The sequence below is a fragment of the Lepus europaeus genome, chromosome 11, assembly GCF_033115175.1.
Source record: "Lepus europaeus isolate LE1 chromosome 11, mLepTim1.pri, whole genome shotgun sequence".
NCBI lineage: Eukaryota > Metazoa > Chordata > Mammalia > Lagomorpha > Leporidae > Lepus > Lepus europaeus.
Window position 1 is genome coordinate 107,666,359 of NC_084837.1, and position 13,869 is coordinate 107,680,227.

The 13,869-nt window shown below is 58.2% G+C and overlaps 1 protein-coding gene across 1 annotated transcript; it reads left to right on the forward strand.

Moving 5' to 3' along the window:
- Positions 1-5,987: 5,987 nt before the first annotated feature.
- On the forward strand, positions 5,988-9,963 carry MEX3B (mex-3 RNA binding family member B). The gene is made up of 2 exons (XM_062204845.1): positions 5,988-6,261; positions 7,146-9,963. Exons 1-2 carry the CDS (start codon positions 5,988-5,990, stop codon positions 8,642-8,644), a joined length of 1,773 nt encoding a protein of 590 aa, XP_062060829.1. The 3' UTR covers positions 8,645-9,963.
- Positions 9,964-13,869: the final 3,906 nt, after the last annotated feature.

Here is a 13,869-nt window from a genome sequence, read left to right on the forward strand (position 1 = left end):
TGATGTTTCTCACCTATTTGTTCAGTTTCCCAGTGCTGACTGGGTGACTGGTGTTTTCTAACACACAGGGGAGCACCCTTACACACACAGACACACACACAGAGTTTCTTTTTTTGTTCATTCGACATCAGAAGTGCGCAAAACATGGAAACAAAACAACATATGGAAACATTTCCGGTTATTCAAATATGTTAAAAATAGATGCGATGCGTACCTGTGTGTGTCCCTACATGCTCTGACAATACAGAGTGCTTCCATGTCCGCCCATATGTGTGATTCTTGCAATCCGCTGTGAGAAGCGGGGCGGGGCGGGGTGGGTGTGGGGGAACATTTCCAGCATCCAGCTGAGGCCATGCAGCCCAGACGCAGGGAGGAACTGAGGTTCTGGTTAGGATCAGGCTCTGGTACCTCTTACCCCTCACCCGTGGATCGGAGACTTGCTGGGGCTGACACTACATCATCTTAGGGGTTCTCCTTAAGGAAAAGAAAAGAAGCTACCCTCTGATAATATTACTAAGACAGGAAATTCTGTAAAGAAATGGCTAAGAGCTCTCCCAGGGCCTTGGAAGGGCCCGGGAAGAATGAGGAATCTGGTAGCTTCAGCTTTATCTGCGTAAAGTAAGTCTGCCTCTGCTTACCTTATTTTCATCTGTAAAATGGGAATTTTATTAAAATACTTGCCCTGGCGTAGTTATCAGGATGAAACAAGATGTTGGACTGTAAAGCATTTAGTTAGTTGCCTGGCATGAGCAAAATGGAATTAAAAGGTAAGATTTTTGGGAGCACGATTAGAAGATTGAAATCCATGCATATAAGAGGTCTTCAAAAACTTCATGCACATTATATTAAAAAACCCTGCACAGTGTCAAAAATGCTTTGCACCAAAATAAGCTTACTTTTAATTCCAATTCCCACAAACTTTTGAAAGTCCCCTCCTATTACCTGCGATGACTAATTCTACACAAAATCAGGCAGTTGTGGCTGGAGTCATTTGAGCTGCTCCCTAGAGACTGAGTTATTCATGTACACACTTAAGAAAATTATACCTTTAAGGCTTTTCAACCTGGCTTGCTCATTCACTGTGGGATGCCACGCTCTCTGCCAGGCACCGGATTCAATTTGCACACCTCTTCATGCCCTATAAACACAACTCAAGGCCCCCCCCCCCCCCCCTCCTTTGGGACGTCTCCCTAGGAGCCCTGGAAGATTGGCTACTACCTGAGAGGCTGGATTTGAACACAACTCTAGTTCAAGGGCATCCTCCCCCCCCCCCAGCCCCCGCCGCCTTGCTCATTTCTGTATCACTAACACTTTTCTCTGTGTCTATAATGAAGTGCATAGGTGCTCAGTAACATCAGATGAGTTGGCTCCAAGTGTGCCCGTTCCCACGTGAGGATGTTCATTTTTTTTGGCTAGCTATTTAGTCTGCAAAAGTAAGCAAGATCAGGAGCTAGCGTTGTGGTGCAGTGGGTTAAGCCACTGCCTGTGACGCTGGTATGCCATATGAGCACTGCTTCAAGTCCTGGCTGCTCCACTTCCTATCCAGCTCCCTGCTAACAGCCTGGGAAAGCAGTGGAAGAGGGTCCAAGAGGTTGGGCCTCTGAACCTACTTGGGAGACCTGGAAGAAGCGCCTGGCTCCTGGCTTCTGTCTGTTCCAGTCCAGGCTGTTGTGGCCATCTGGGGCAGTGAATCAGTGGATGGAAGCTCTCTCTCTCCCCTCTCCCCCCCCCCCCTCCTCTCTCTGTAGCTCTGCCTTTCAAATAAATGAACACAAATTGCAAAAATAGTCTTGATAGCTCTGAAAACCCTGCTTTTGTGTGATGTGATAACTTTACCTTTTTTTTTTTTTTATTGTATGACAGCTGAAATCCTCTTATTTTATTACCAGACCCACTGAGAAGGCTGCTCTCTGGCGCTCATCAAAAAATCCCATGGCTACATGGAAAGGCCCTGGGGGAAAGAGGTCTCTATCAGGAAAAGTCGTTAAGCTCCGGGGTCCTCCAGGAGCCTGGGAAAGTCCAACAGAAACCCTGGGGTTAGGGTGCCTCATCTATTTAAAAACAGAACTGGACTTTGCAAGTGTGTTATGAGGCCTTGGGTTATTAAAGCCATTAATTGAGAATTTAAATGTTTAGACTGCAGGGCCCGTGGTGTGGCCCAACGGGTTAAGTTGCTGCTGGTGTCACCGGTCCTGGTTCGAGTCTGGACTACTCCACTTCCAATTCCTCTCTAAGCTAATGGGCCTGGGAAAATGGCAGCAGAGGCTGAACCAAGTACTTGGGCCCGTGCCACCCACGTGGGAGGCCCTGATGGAGTTCCAGGCTCCTGGCTTCGGCCTGGCCAACCCCTAGCTGTTGCGGCCATTGGGGGGAGTGAACCAGCAGATGAAGATCTGTCTCTCCCTGTCCCTCTGCAAAAGTAAGCAGTCCCTCAAATAAGTGTTTTGAAAGCCTTCCTGTATTCCCCTGAGAAACACCATGACCAGTCAGTGGAACTGGATGCTAGCAAGCAGCTGCAGGTAGAGCCGCAGGGACCTATGCTTCCCAGTTTACAATGAGTTAACCTTTCTCTATTTTTTTTAAGATTTATTTTTATTTATTTGAAAGAGTTACACAGAGAGAGGAGAGGCAGAGAGAGGTCTTCCATCCGCTGGGTCACTCCCCAGTTGGCCACAACAGCTGGAGCTGTGCCAATCTGAAGCCAGGAGCCAGGAGCTTCCTCCAGGTCTCCCATGCAGGTGCAGGGGCCCAAGGACCTGGGCCATCTTGTACTGCTTTCCCAGGCCATAGCAGAGAGCTGGATCAGAAGTGGAGCAGCCGGGACTCGAACCAGTGCCCATATGGGATGCTGGCACTGCAGGCAGCAGCTTTACCGGCTACGCCACAGTGCCAGCCTCCTGTTCTTTCTCAACAAAGCAGAAGCCCAGGGGCGGCTGGGGACTCAGCTGTCTGGTGTCTGCCACCCTCCCACACCCTCGGTGTCTTCAGAGCTGTGCTGACCTCTCAGAGGGCGACCTGGGCCACCGAAGTGCCTCACCCTCCTCATCCTCTCTGGCTGCTTCCCCTTCATCCAGGCTCCACCTGTGCTTTCAACGCACATTTGAAGCGACAGCGAGCACAGGAAACATCTTGGCCGAGGGGTGCAGTCACCTTCCCGGGAATGACCCAGGAACCCCAGGGGCTCCTTGGACACCGGCATCCCCCAAGTCCATGCCAATTTCAGAGTGAACCCTTCTTCCAGGGGAAGGAGTCTGCGCGGGTCTGAAAATACTCGTGGGCCAAGCCCTCCAAGGCACCCTGCTGGGAGGGGCTGGCCCTGGCCACCTGCGGCCTCGTCCTCAGGGGCTGTGGATCAACTTCACCTCCAGTGTGTCTGTTATTCAGAAACATAAGTCTTGGTTGGCCAAATCTGGAGGTTATTACGTTTCTTAAAAAACAAAAAACAAAACAAAACCAAAAAACTCAAAAGCAAGCAAAAAGCAGAGAGGCCAACAGCCATCCTGCTGTGCTGTCCAGATGCAAAGGCTCGGAGCTTCCCAGGGTTTTTTTTTTTTTTTTTTTTGTCTGCTTTCCCATCACAGGCCTTGCCTGGACCCTGCAGTCGGAGCCCCCCCCCCCCACCCCGTTCCGGAAGCAATCCTCCAGCGCAGCCCTCCTCGAACCCAAACCAAGGAGTCCATAAAACAGGTGAAAACAAAAACACAACTCAGGATCTCCCCAGGGGGCGGCGGCTTTCCCGGGGGCTCGGACACCCCTCCCGCCCCGGACCGCTCCCTTTCAGGAAAAACACACACACGCCAGGCTCGAGGAAGCTGACACGTCCTGGGTAAATAACCACGCGCAGCGGCTTCCCCCAGAATCAGCACCTCCTCCCCGAGACAGCGCCAGGTGAGCCGGTCCCCAGGGATCACCTTCCTGCTCGCCCCAGGGGAAGGCGTTCGCCAGAGCGCGCGCCCAGCTATTGTCACACTGCCTCCTCGGAGCCACCACGCGGCGGCTGGCTAGGGCAGGTCCTGGGGCCCCCCACTTTGCGCGTGAGAAGCCGAAGCTCGGGGCGCGCGCCCACGGAGAGCGACACCGCCCCCCGCGCGCCCCGAGATCGCTCCCCACACGAGGTCTCCCGAACAAGCAAGTCCACGGTCGCGGCCCCAGGGACTCCCAGTCCCCAGTAGCCGTGCGCCCCAAGGAGGCGCGACCCGCGGCGGGGCGCACGGGGCGCGGCGAGCCAGCCGCCTCCGGAACAAAGAAGAGCCGCGCGCGCGCGCGAGCGCACGAGCGCGCGGGGCGCACAGGGGCGTCCGCTCCGTGGCCGGTGGAGGGGGCGATGCGCGCGGAGCGGCCCCGCGGGCCCCACCCCGGCCCGCCCCTCAAAGCCGCCTTTCTTCTCGGGCGCGCTCGGAGGCGGGCCCCGGGGCGGCCGGGAGGGGGCGCAGCTCGCCGTCCCCGCCGGCCGGTCCCGTCGCGCCCTCCCGCCGCCGCCGCCCCCACTCGGAGGAGCGCACAAAGAGCGGCCGGGCGGCGAGCGCACACCTCCCGGCGGCCCGGGGCGGGGCCGGCGCGCGCGCCGCGGCGTCCGCCTTAAAGGGCCCTGCGGCTGCCGGCGCGCACTGCGCAGGCCCCGGCCGTGGGCAGGGGCGGGGCGGCCCGAGGCGAGAGGGGAGGGACCCGGGCGCGCACAGCCGCGCTGCCCGCTGGCGCTATGGCCGGCGCGCCCGCGGTGTCAGCGCGCCCGCGGGGGGCTCGGGCGGGCGCGTGCGGGACCCGGGTGCCCAGCGCGCCCGAGGTGGCCGCTGGCGGGCGGGTGGGGCTGGCGCTGCGGCCGGCCTGTGGCTCTCGGCTCCGCAGTTTCGAGGCGCCGTGGCACAGAGCGCTGCCCACAGCGGGCAGACATGCGGGCGCGCGCGGGGGACCGCGTGGGCGGGCGTGAGCCTTTGTGTCGCGTGCGCTCCCGCGCAGGTGGGCAGCCCGCGCCGGGGCTCGCTCTGCCCGCGCACCCCGGGCGATCGCGAGTCCCGTCTTCCGCGCCTAGGGTCTCGGGCCGTGCCTTGGCGCAGGCGACAGCCCCTTCGCCTGGTGGCAGCTCTGGTTGCACTGATGGTCTTTTTTTTTGGAGGGGGGTGGCACTAACGGGACTTCCTAAGGATCGCTCTGCTAGAGCCCTGCCCTGCGCGTCCGAGTTGGGGACGCGTCTCCTCCTCGCTCCCCGGCGAGGGCGGAGACTGGGGACGGCGCTGTCCTCGGCTGATAGGTGCGCGCAAGTGTCCCGGGCCTGCCAGTCCCGCATTAGACAACAAAGAGAGGCGTTCGCGGCGGCGGGGGAGGGGCGCGGCGCGCGCGCGGCGTGGGGGAGGCGCTCGCTCCCCGCTCGCTCTGCCCGCGGCCTCCGCCCGCCCCCGGCCCGGCGCGCGCCAATCGCCTCCCCCAGCGATAGTGTCAGTGGCATTGTAGTGTCAGCTCCCGCCGGTGACGTTGCGCCTCCCGCGTCCCCCTCCGGAGCCGTCTGGCTGCAGAGGCTCCGTGGAGAGGCGGGGAGGAAGAGGAGGAAAAAGCGCTGAGTGAGGGCGGGCGGGCGGGCGGGCGGGGAGGGCGGGAGGGAGTGGAGGAGCCGGGGAGGAGCTCCTTAAAGAAACGCCGCTGTCGCTCGCCGGCTCGCTTTTTCGCTCGGCTTTGTGGCCAGCCAGCCGGGCGCTCGGGGGGCACGCGCGGCCGCCGCTCGAGCTCTGCCCCCACCCCGCCCGCCCGCCCGCCCGCCCGCAGACCCGGGGTGGGGACCCAGGCGGGGGCTCCTGCAGCAGCTGCCCGGTGCCGACGGCGCGCGGCCACCCGGTCCTCCCCGGCGCCGAGGAAGCCGCGACACGGAGCCCAGTGCAGCCGGCCGGCCTCCCCGCCCCTGACCACCCGCTTCCCGGCTGCCTTTGTGGCCGCAGCTGCCGGCCGCCGAGCCACCAGGGCCGGCGGGGGCGCGGCGCGGCGCGCACGGCCGCGCGATGCCCAGCTCGCTGTTTGCAGACCTGGAGCGCAACGGCAGCGGCGGCGGAGGGGGAGGCGGCGGCGGGGGAGGCGGCGGCGGCGGCGGCGGGGAGACCCTGGACGACCAGCGAGCCCTGCAGCTCGCGCTGGACCAGCTCTCCCTACTGGGGCTGGACAGTGACGAGGGCGCGCCTCTGTACGACAGCGAGCCGCGCAAGAAGAGCGTGAACATGACCGAGTGCGTGCCGGTGCCCAGTTCCGAGCACGTCGCCGAGATCGTGGGGCGGCAAGGTGGGTCGGGCGGGCGGGGACGGGGCGCTGGGGGCCCCCGGGGCCACCAGCCTGGCGGGGTCGGGGGGGAGCGGGAGCGCGATCGGGAGCCGCGGCGCTGGGGGCGCTCGGGCAGCAGGGGAGTGCCGCGCCGCGGGGCCGGCGCCCAGACAAAGAAAGTGCGGGCAGGCTGCCGCCCGGAGCCGCGCCGCTGCCCCAGCGGGACGCACTCTCTGCTGCTGAAATCGCGGCCTTCTCCCCGAGCGCCCCCCACCCAGCCCGCCCCGGGAAAGAGGATTTAAATACAAGATGCTGGGGGGGGGGGGAGGGGAGGGGGCCTTGGATCGGTCCTTGGGGATGGGGGAGGAGGAGGAGGAGTGAGCACCGGCTGGGAGGAGGATTCTGGGTTTGTGCAAAACGGAATGGAGAGCAGAGGAGGAACAATGGGTCCCGGGACTGCTCCCCCGCCCCGCACCCTCCCCCGAAGTCCCCCCGCGCCGCCGAGAAAGCGCGGCTGCAGCCGCCTCTCCCGAACCGCTCGGCGTACGGCGCGCCCAGCTGGATCCCGGCGGCATCTCCCCAGATGACTTTTTCTGGGATTCTCGGGTTTGGCTTGGGACGACTGCAGTCCCCGGGTGGGGAGGGGGGACGGGAGGGCCAGGCAGCCAATGGGCTGTTCCTCGAGCGCCTCGCGGGTGGAACCCGCAAGCCCGGGGTCAGGGAGGGAGACGCCCCCTGGCCTCGCGGCGCGCGTCCTGCGGTCCCGCTGCCCTGGACGCCAATGGTCCCCGGCCCCCGCGGTAACCTCGGGGGTAATGGGCGTGTCTCCTCTCTCTCCTCTCTCTGCCCCCCTTCCCCACCCCCCGCCCCCTTCTCCCACTCCCCCCCTGCACCCCGGCTCCCAGGTTGTAAAATCAAAGCGCTGCGGGCCAAGACCAACACTTACATCAAGACCCCAGTGCGCGGGGAGGAGCCTGTCTTTGTTGTGACGGGCAGGAAGGAGGATGTGGCCATGGCCCGCAGAGAGATCATCTCCGCGGCCGAGCACTTCTCCATGATCCGCGCCTCGCGCAACAAGAACACGGCGCTCAACGGCGCGGTGCCGGGGCCGCCCAACCTGCCGGGCCAGACCACCATCCAGGTGCGGGTGCCCTACCGCGTGGTGGGGCTGGTGGTGGGGCCCAAGGGCGCCACGATCAAGCGCATCCAGCAGCAGACGCACACGTACATCGTGACGCCCAGCCGCGACAAGGAGCCGGTGTTCGAGGTGACCGGCATGCCGGAGAACGTGGACCGCGCCCGCGAGGAGATCGAGGCGCACATCGCGCTGCGCACCGGCGGCATCATCGAGCTCACGGACGAGAACGACTTCCACGCCAACGGCACGGACGTGGGCTTCGACCTCCACCACGGGTCCGGCGGGTCCGGCCCGGGCAGCCTGTGGAGCAAGCCGACGCCCAGCATCACGCCCACGCCCGGCCGCAAGCCCTTCTCCAGCTACCGCAACGACAGCTCCAGCTCGCTGGGCAGCGCCTCCACGGACTCCTACTTCGGGGGCGGCGGCGGCGGCGGGACCGGAGGCGGCAGCGCGGGCGCCACCCCGCGCCTGGCTGACTACAGCCCCCCCAGCCCCGCGCTCAGCTTCGCGCACAACGGCAACAACAACAACAACGGCAACGGGTACACCTACGCGGCCGGGGAGGCCTCCGTGCCGTCGCCCGACGGCTGTCCCGCCGAGCTGCAGCCCGCCTTCGACCCGGCGCCCGCGCCCCCGCCCGGGGCGCCCCTCCTCTGGGCCCAGTTCGAGCGCTCCCCGGGCGGCGGCCCCGCGGCGGCGGCGGCGGCGGCGCCCGTGTCCTCCTCCTGCTCGTCCTCGGCCTCCTCTTCGTCCGCTTCCTCGTCGTCCGTGGTCTTCCCCGGGGCGGGCGCCGGCGCCGGCGCGCCCTCCAACGCCAACCTGGGGCTGCTGGTGCACCGCCGGCTGCACCCGGGCGCCAGCTGCCCGCGCCTGTCTCCGCCCCTGCACATGGCGCCGGGGGCCGGCGAGCACCACCTGGCCCGCCGGGTGCGCAGCGACCCGGGCGGGGGCGGCCTGACCTACGCCGCCTACGCCAACGGGCTCGGGGCGCCGCTGCCCGGCCTGCAGCCGGCGGACACGTCGGGCTCGTCGTCGTCGTCCAGCTCCTCGTCCAGCTCGTCGTCGTCGTCGTCCTCTGGGGGGCTGCGGCGCAAGGGCAGCCGCGACTGCTCCGTGTGCTTCGAGAGCGAGGTGATCGCCGCGCTGGTGCCCTGCGGCCACAACCTCTTCTGCATGGAGTGCGCCAACCGCATCTGCGAGAAGAGCCAGCCCGAGTGCCCGGTCTGCCACGCCGCGGTCACTCAGGCCATCCGCATCTTCTCCTGAGAGCGGCGCGCCCCCTTCCCCCGGCCTGGCCCTGCGCGCCCCCCGCAGCGCGCACCGCAGGGCAGCCGCAGCCCCCAGCGCCCTGCCGGGTCCCCGCACACTCTGCGATCCGAGAGAGAGAGGGGAGCTGGGGAAGCTGTGGTGTCTGCTCGCTCTCTCTCTCTCTCTTTTTTAAAATCGGATTTAAAAAAAAAAACAAACCACAGAGGAACTTGCCAGGATGATGCGCGTCGGGTGCTGTCCCCTGGGAAACTCGCGAACCACCTGCCATGCATGCTCTATAAATAATAGGAACAGCGACAAGCTAGCGATGATAGTTGTTACACTGTACCCGAGGGGGAGCTTCCGACCGAAGGAAACCCCGCAAGTTCTCCGCTTGCCTAGAGTAGGAAGAAAGGACCACTGCGGGGGAGGCCAGGCTGGCGACGGCGACCCCCGGCGCCCCCAGGTGCGCGCGGACCAGGGAGCGCGCGCCCCCCGCGGCCGGGCTCCCACGGCGCTAACTGCAGAACACGGCGGATCCTCTCTGAGTGGCCGTGGACGGGCCAAGAGTCCCTGTGAAACCAGGATACTGCAGCTTTATTAAAGTTAAAAAGAAACTGTAACATATCTCTTATATATTAAAAAAAAAAAACCTTTAAAAGTTTTAAAGAGAAATTGCATTAATTAATACAGATTGAAGTATTTTATTCTTTTTTGACTTGAAAAATTATATTTCATATTGCAAAGATGTTTACAAGTATTTTAATTTAAGTTCAGTGAACTTTTTTGTAGCTGGGTTAAATCTTTTTATTTTAGTATGGCCTTATGGCAAAGAGCACTGTATTATTTTAATAATCACACAATTGTGACGGAATTACAAAACCATACAATGTGTAATGTTTTGAACAGTATTTTGTTGGGATGGAGATTTTATAGGTTCAGACAAATCTTCTAGGTCTGCTTCACCCAGCATATTTTCTATTCAGTGATATAAAGCATATTTTATTCTATATTATTACAAAAAAAGTAAATGTATAAACATTGTCAAAAAGGAACCCGTTGATGCTTTCTAACATTTGTATAAATGGAATTCAGTGCAAGTTACAAAAATTCTGTTGCACCACTATAGTTTTAGTATTTCTATTTTAATACATTTGTTTACCACTTGTTTATGTATATGTAGGTGACGTTACTTGAGCTTAAATGTACTTACTGAGCAAAGTTTAAAAAAAAACAAAGTATATTTTATTTTATGATAAAGGGCCTTTAACCTCATGGTCAAATACTAATATTATATTTGCTGAGACAAGATTTGAAATTGTATCAAGAGTTTTATTTTTCTGACATTTAAAGTTCTACATAATAAAGGTAAAACTTAAGTAATGGTGCTACTTCATTTTTTAAGTATTTCTATATAAATAAAATATTGAAGAAAATCTATGTTGTGTGCTGAGTTGATTTTTTTAAAAAAGCTTCTCGGACCTATAACTGCACAAGGAGGGACATGTTGAAATATACCAGGGGCCTTCAGAAACTTCCTGGGAGATGCACCTTGAGAAATCACTCTGTGTGACTCCCAGGCATGGGTTTCCAAGCTTTTTGTACCAAAGTAAACTTTACCTTTTAATTCCGTTTTTCCCTGAAGCGTTTGAAGTCCCCTGGTATGACTTCCAGGTGTATCCTATTTGGAGTCTTCCGTCAGTAGAGGAACTTGGAAAAGAGGCCAGAAAGATGTTTCACTGGACGAATGGTGCTTTTTAAGAATTGCCAGTATCTGTTGGATCGGGGATTAGCCACAGAAAGCACAGTACATAGGCCCCAAGAGAATGTTTGATTCCCTTTAAAATTAGAAAGACAAAAAAAAGGGGGGGGTGGAATATTCAAAGGAAAGGTTTTAATCTCCAGCATGCCCCAAACCTATTAAATGTGGCCTAACATGAAGATAATGCTATTAAGGTAGTTAAGGTTATACCAGAAATGAATTTTAAGGCAGATATTATAGGGGCCCAGGAAAATCCTATTACAGAGCAGCGTGGACCCTGATCCCAGAGCCGGTGTAAGGCCCTGTGCCTACTCTGTGGATTGGTGAAGCTGGCCTGGGCTGGGTGGTGAGTTTCTCCGTGTCGCCTCCTTGGGAAAGCCCGGTGGCCATGGGAATGATGGCTTCTGCCTTTGAGGACCTTGCTGGATCTGAGCGCTGGTCCTAATAGGCTTCTGCCCGTCGGGCAGGCTAATTGGTGTTGACAGGCTGCGGGTGTTAACTGTTTGTTGTTGCTCCAGGGGAGTTTTTGTTTGCTTTTGGCAGGCTGCACCTGCTCCTTGGCTGTGGGGCTTTCTCTCGCCCTGAACTCTGTCTCCTGCGGAGTATTTAGGAATGACCAGACCCGGCTACTGGGATTCCCAGCCAACTCTTGCCGGCTGAGCTGCTGCTGGGAGCTGCTGTCCGTGGGAATAGAGCTGATGTTTATTTTAATCTTAGCAGGTGAATCCAGAGAAAAGGCTACTGCCGTAATATATGGGGGGGGGGGGGGGGGCGGTCCCTCTTTTTCCCACTTTGTGTTCATTTTTTAAATTTCTCTGAACATTTATTTATTCTTTGCCTATGTAGGTTTTGTTTTACATGATGCTGCTAAAGGCAGTGGATGGGCCTTCGGGTGGGAGGGGAGGAAGGGGTGGCCTTGCTTGGAAAATTTCTGGCATCGTCTTCAGTTCTGGAAAGTTCCCAGGCTGTATTCACACCCCTCGCCGCTCCATAAGGGACCGGAGGTCAGCTGAGGCTTGGTGAGGACAGGTGTCACCAAATCCAGTCCCCGCTTTCTCTCACTTGCCTGGAAACATCTAGAATGTATCCCAGATTCTTTGTACACTCACTTTCTTTAGTCGTGTAGCATTGCTCTTCTGCTTTAAGTGAACGGTTAGAGGCAACGTAAAACCAGAAGCTTGGACGAGTTGTTTCTCATGGGCCCTTACCCATTCATTGGGATTTAAGTATTTCTTTGAGAGCCAGATAAAGGGAGAACCCCCAACTACTGGTTCATTTGCGAAATGCCCTCACTGAAGCCAGGAGCTAGGCACTCAGTTCAGGTCTCCTATGTGGGTGACAGGGACCCAAGGACTTGAGCCATCTCAGCTGCCTCCAAGGCTCTGCATGGATAAGAAGCCACAGTCAGGAGCAGGAGCCGGGTTTCAACCCCAAGCATCTGCCCTGGGCCCCAGGGATCCTGATGGGCAACTTCACTCCTGGGCCGGACGCCCGCCACTCACGTGGGGTTGTTTTGTAATCCATAAGTTGCTTTGGAAAATGACAGAAGGTCAGACTTTGCAGCTGACAGCTCCCTCGATGGCCTGTGTTTCCTTACAACGAGATCAAGCCTGGGTGGACGTGCAGTTCCAGGACACATTCTTACACAATTAGGCTTCTGAGGGGAAAGGTTGCTGGCCAACACATGCACCCTGTGCTGAGCTCAGGCCCTCTCATCAGCAAGGGATATAGCATGTATTAGTGACAATAGGTGGCCCTAGCTCGTCCGTGTCCCACCCCCCTGCCTCCCCTAGTGCCTACCGTGCAGGTGACTCCCAGCGGTGGACACGACAGTCCTCTGGCTAGAACGATGGCAGGGGCCGCACCTGTGCCCACTGAACTGCCACAGCCCCCTGAGATCTTTCTGCAGTCACCAAACACCATCCACAGTTGCCTCTTCCCCTACTGCCGGTCCCATGCTTCATTTCCTTGTGTGTACAATAGTGGTTCTTAAGGGGGGTATGGTTCTGCATCCCTCCCCCTAGTCTGGCAAATTTTGGGTATTGTAAGGGCAGGTGGAGGCCAGAGATGCAATGCACAGCTCCTGGCGTTGGATCAGAGCAGCTCCGGCCGTTCAGGCCATCTGGGGAGTGAACCAGCGGATGGAAGACTTCTCTCTCTCTCTCTCTCTCTCTCTACCTGGATGTTCAAAGCACTTTCTATTCTTTCCAGTAAACTTTTCTAAGCCAAAAAGCTGGCTTCCTTGAGAGCTGACTGTGGCTTTCAAACCCAGAGAACTTGTGCTCTTTCTGTCTTGGGCTCTGAGAGGAAAGTGATGAGAAACAAACACGATTCTTCAAATGGTGGCTCTCACCCTTCCCCTACTTCAGGGGTTCCCCTCCCCCATATCCTACCAAGATGGGCTCTTGGGCAAGGGGCGGTGACCTTGGTGGATTGCAGCCACTCCTCATCTCTGAGATCTCTTCCCAAGGGATCTGATTGGATCTGTGCTCTCCCAGGGGTGCCCTGAGCCTGCTAGCCAACATCTTCCAGGCTTCCGGGGGCTGAGGTACCTTGGGAGAGATGGGCTTTGTATTGGCTACACCAGCCCTTTCGCACCTTAAGCAAGAAGGTCGCTCCCTCTCTGGCTGCAGAACAAGATTCTTTCTTTATTTTTAAAGATTTATTTATTTATTTGAAAGGCAGAGTTAAACAAAGAGACAGAGGCAGAGAGAAAGAGAGGTCTTCCACCCGCTGGTTCACTCCCCAGATGGCCACAACAGCTGGAGCTGAGCCAACCCGAAGCCAGGAGCCAGGAGTTTCCTCCTGGTCTCTCACGTGGGTGCAGGGGCCCAAGCACTTGGACCATCTTCTACTGCTTTCCCAGGCTATAGCAGAGAGCTGGATCGGAAGTGGAGTAGCTGGGACTTGAACTGGTGCCCACAGGGGATGCCAGCACTGCAGGCTGGGGCTTTAACCCACTGTGCCATGGCGCTAGCCCCAAGATTCTTTCTAATAGTGGACTCTGCCTCCCTTAGCCTTCCTCCCCTCGCTGACACACCCAGAACCTCACCTTGATGCCCAGTGATGCCTGAAATGGTCAAGACTCTGTGCTTCCCCTGGGAAGGCCCTGCTGCTTCCTGGGCAGGAGAGCCAGCAGCCCAGTGAGCTCAGTGGTGATGCCTATGGCCTGGTGAGTTCCCACTCTGACCCAGGCCCTGTGTGAAGGGTTTTCCATGTGCACTTAGACCAATGGGTTAGACGTGAGCAAACTCACTTCAAATCTAAGGACTGAACATGCTGAAGTGGACAGCAGTGAAATGCCATACGAGGGGCCACATGGTCAGGAAGAGTGTTGGCCCTAGAAATACAGCCTTAGTCTATCAATTACTGTTTCTTAAAAAAAAAAAAGATTTATTGGAAAGGCAGAGTGACAGAGAAAGGAGGAGAGACCGAGAGGGAGAGATCTTCCATCTGCTGATTCACTCCCCAAATGATCACA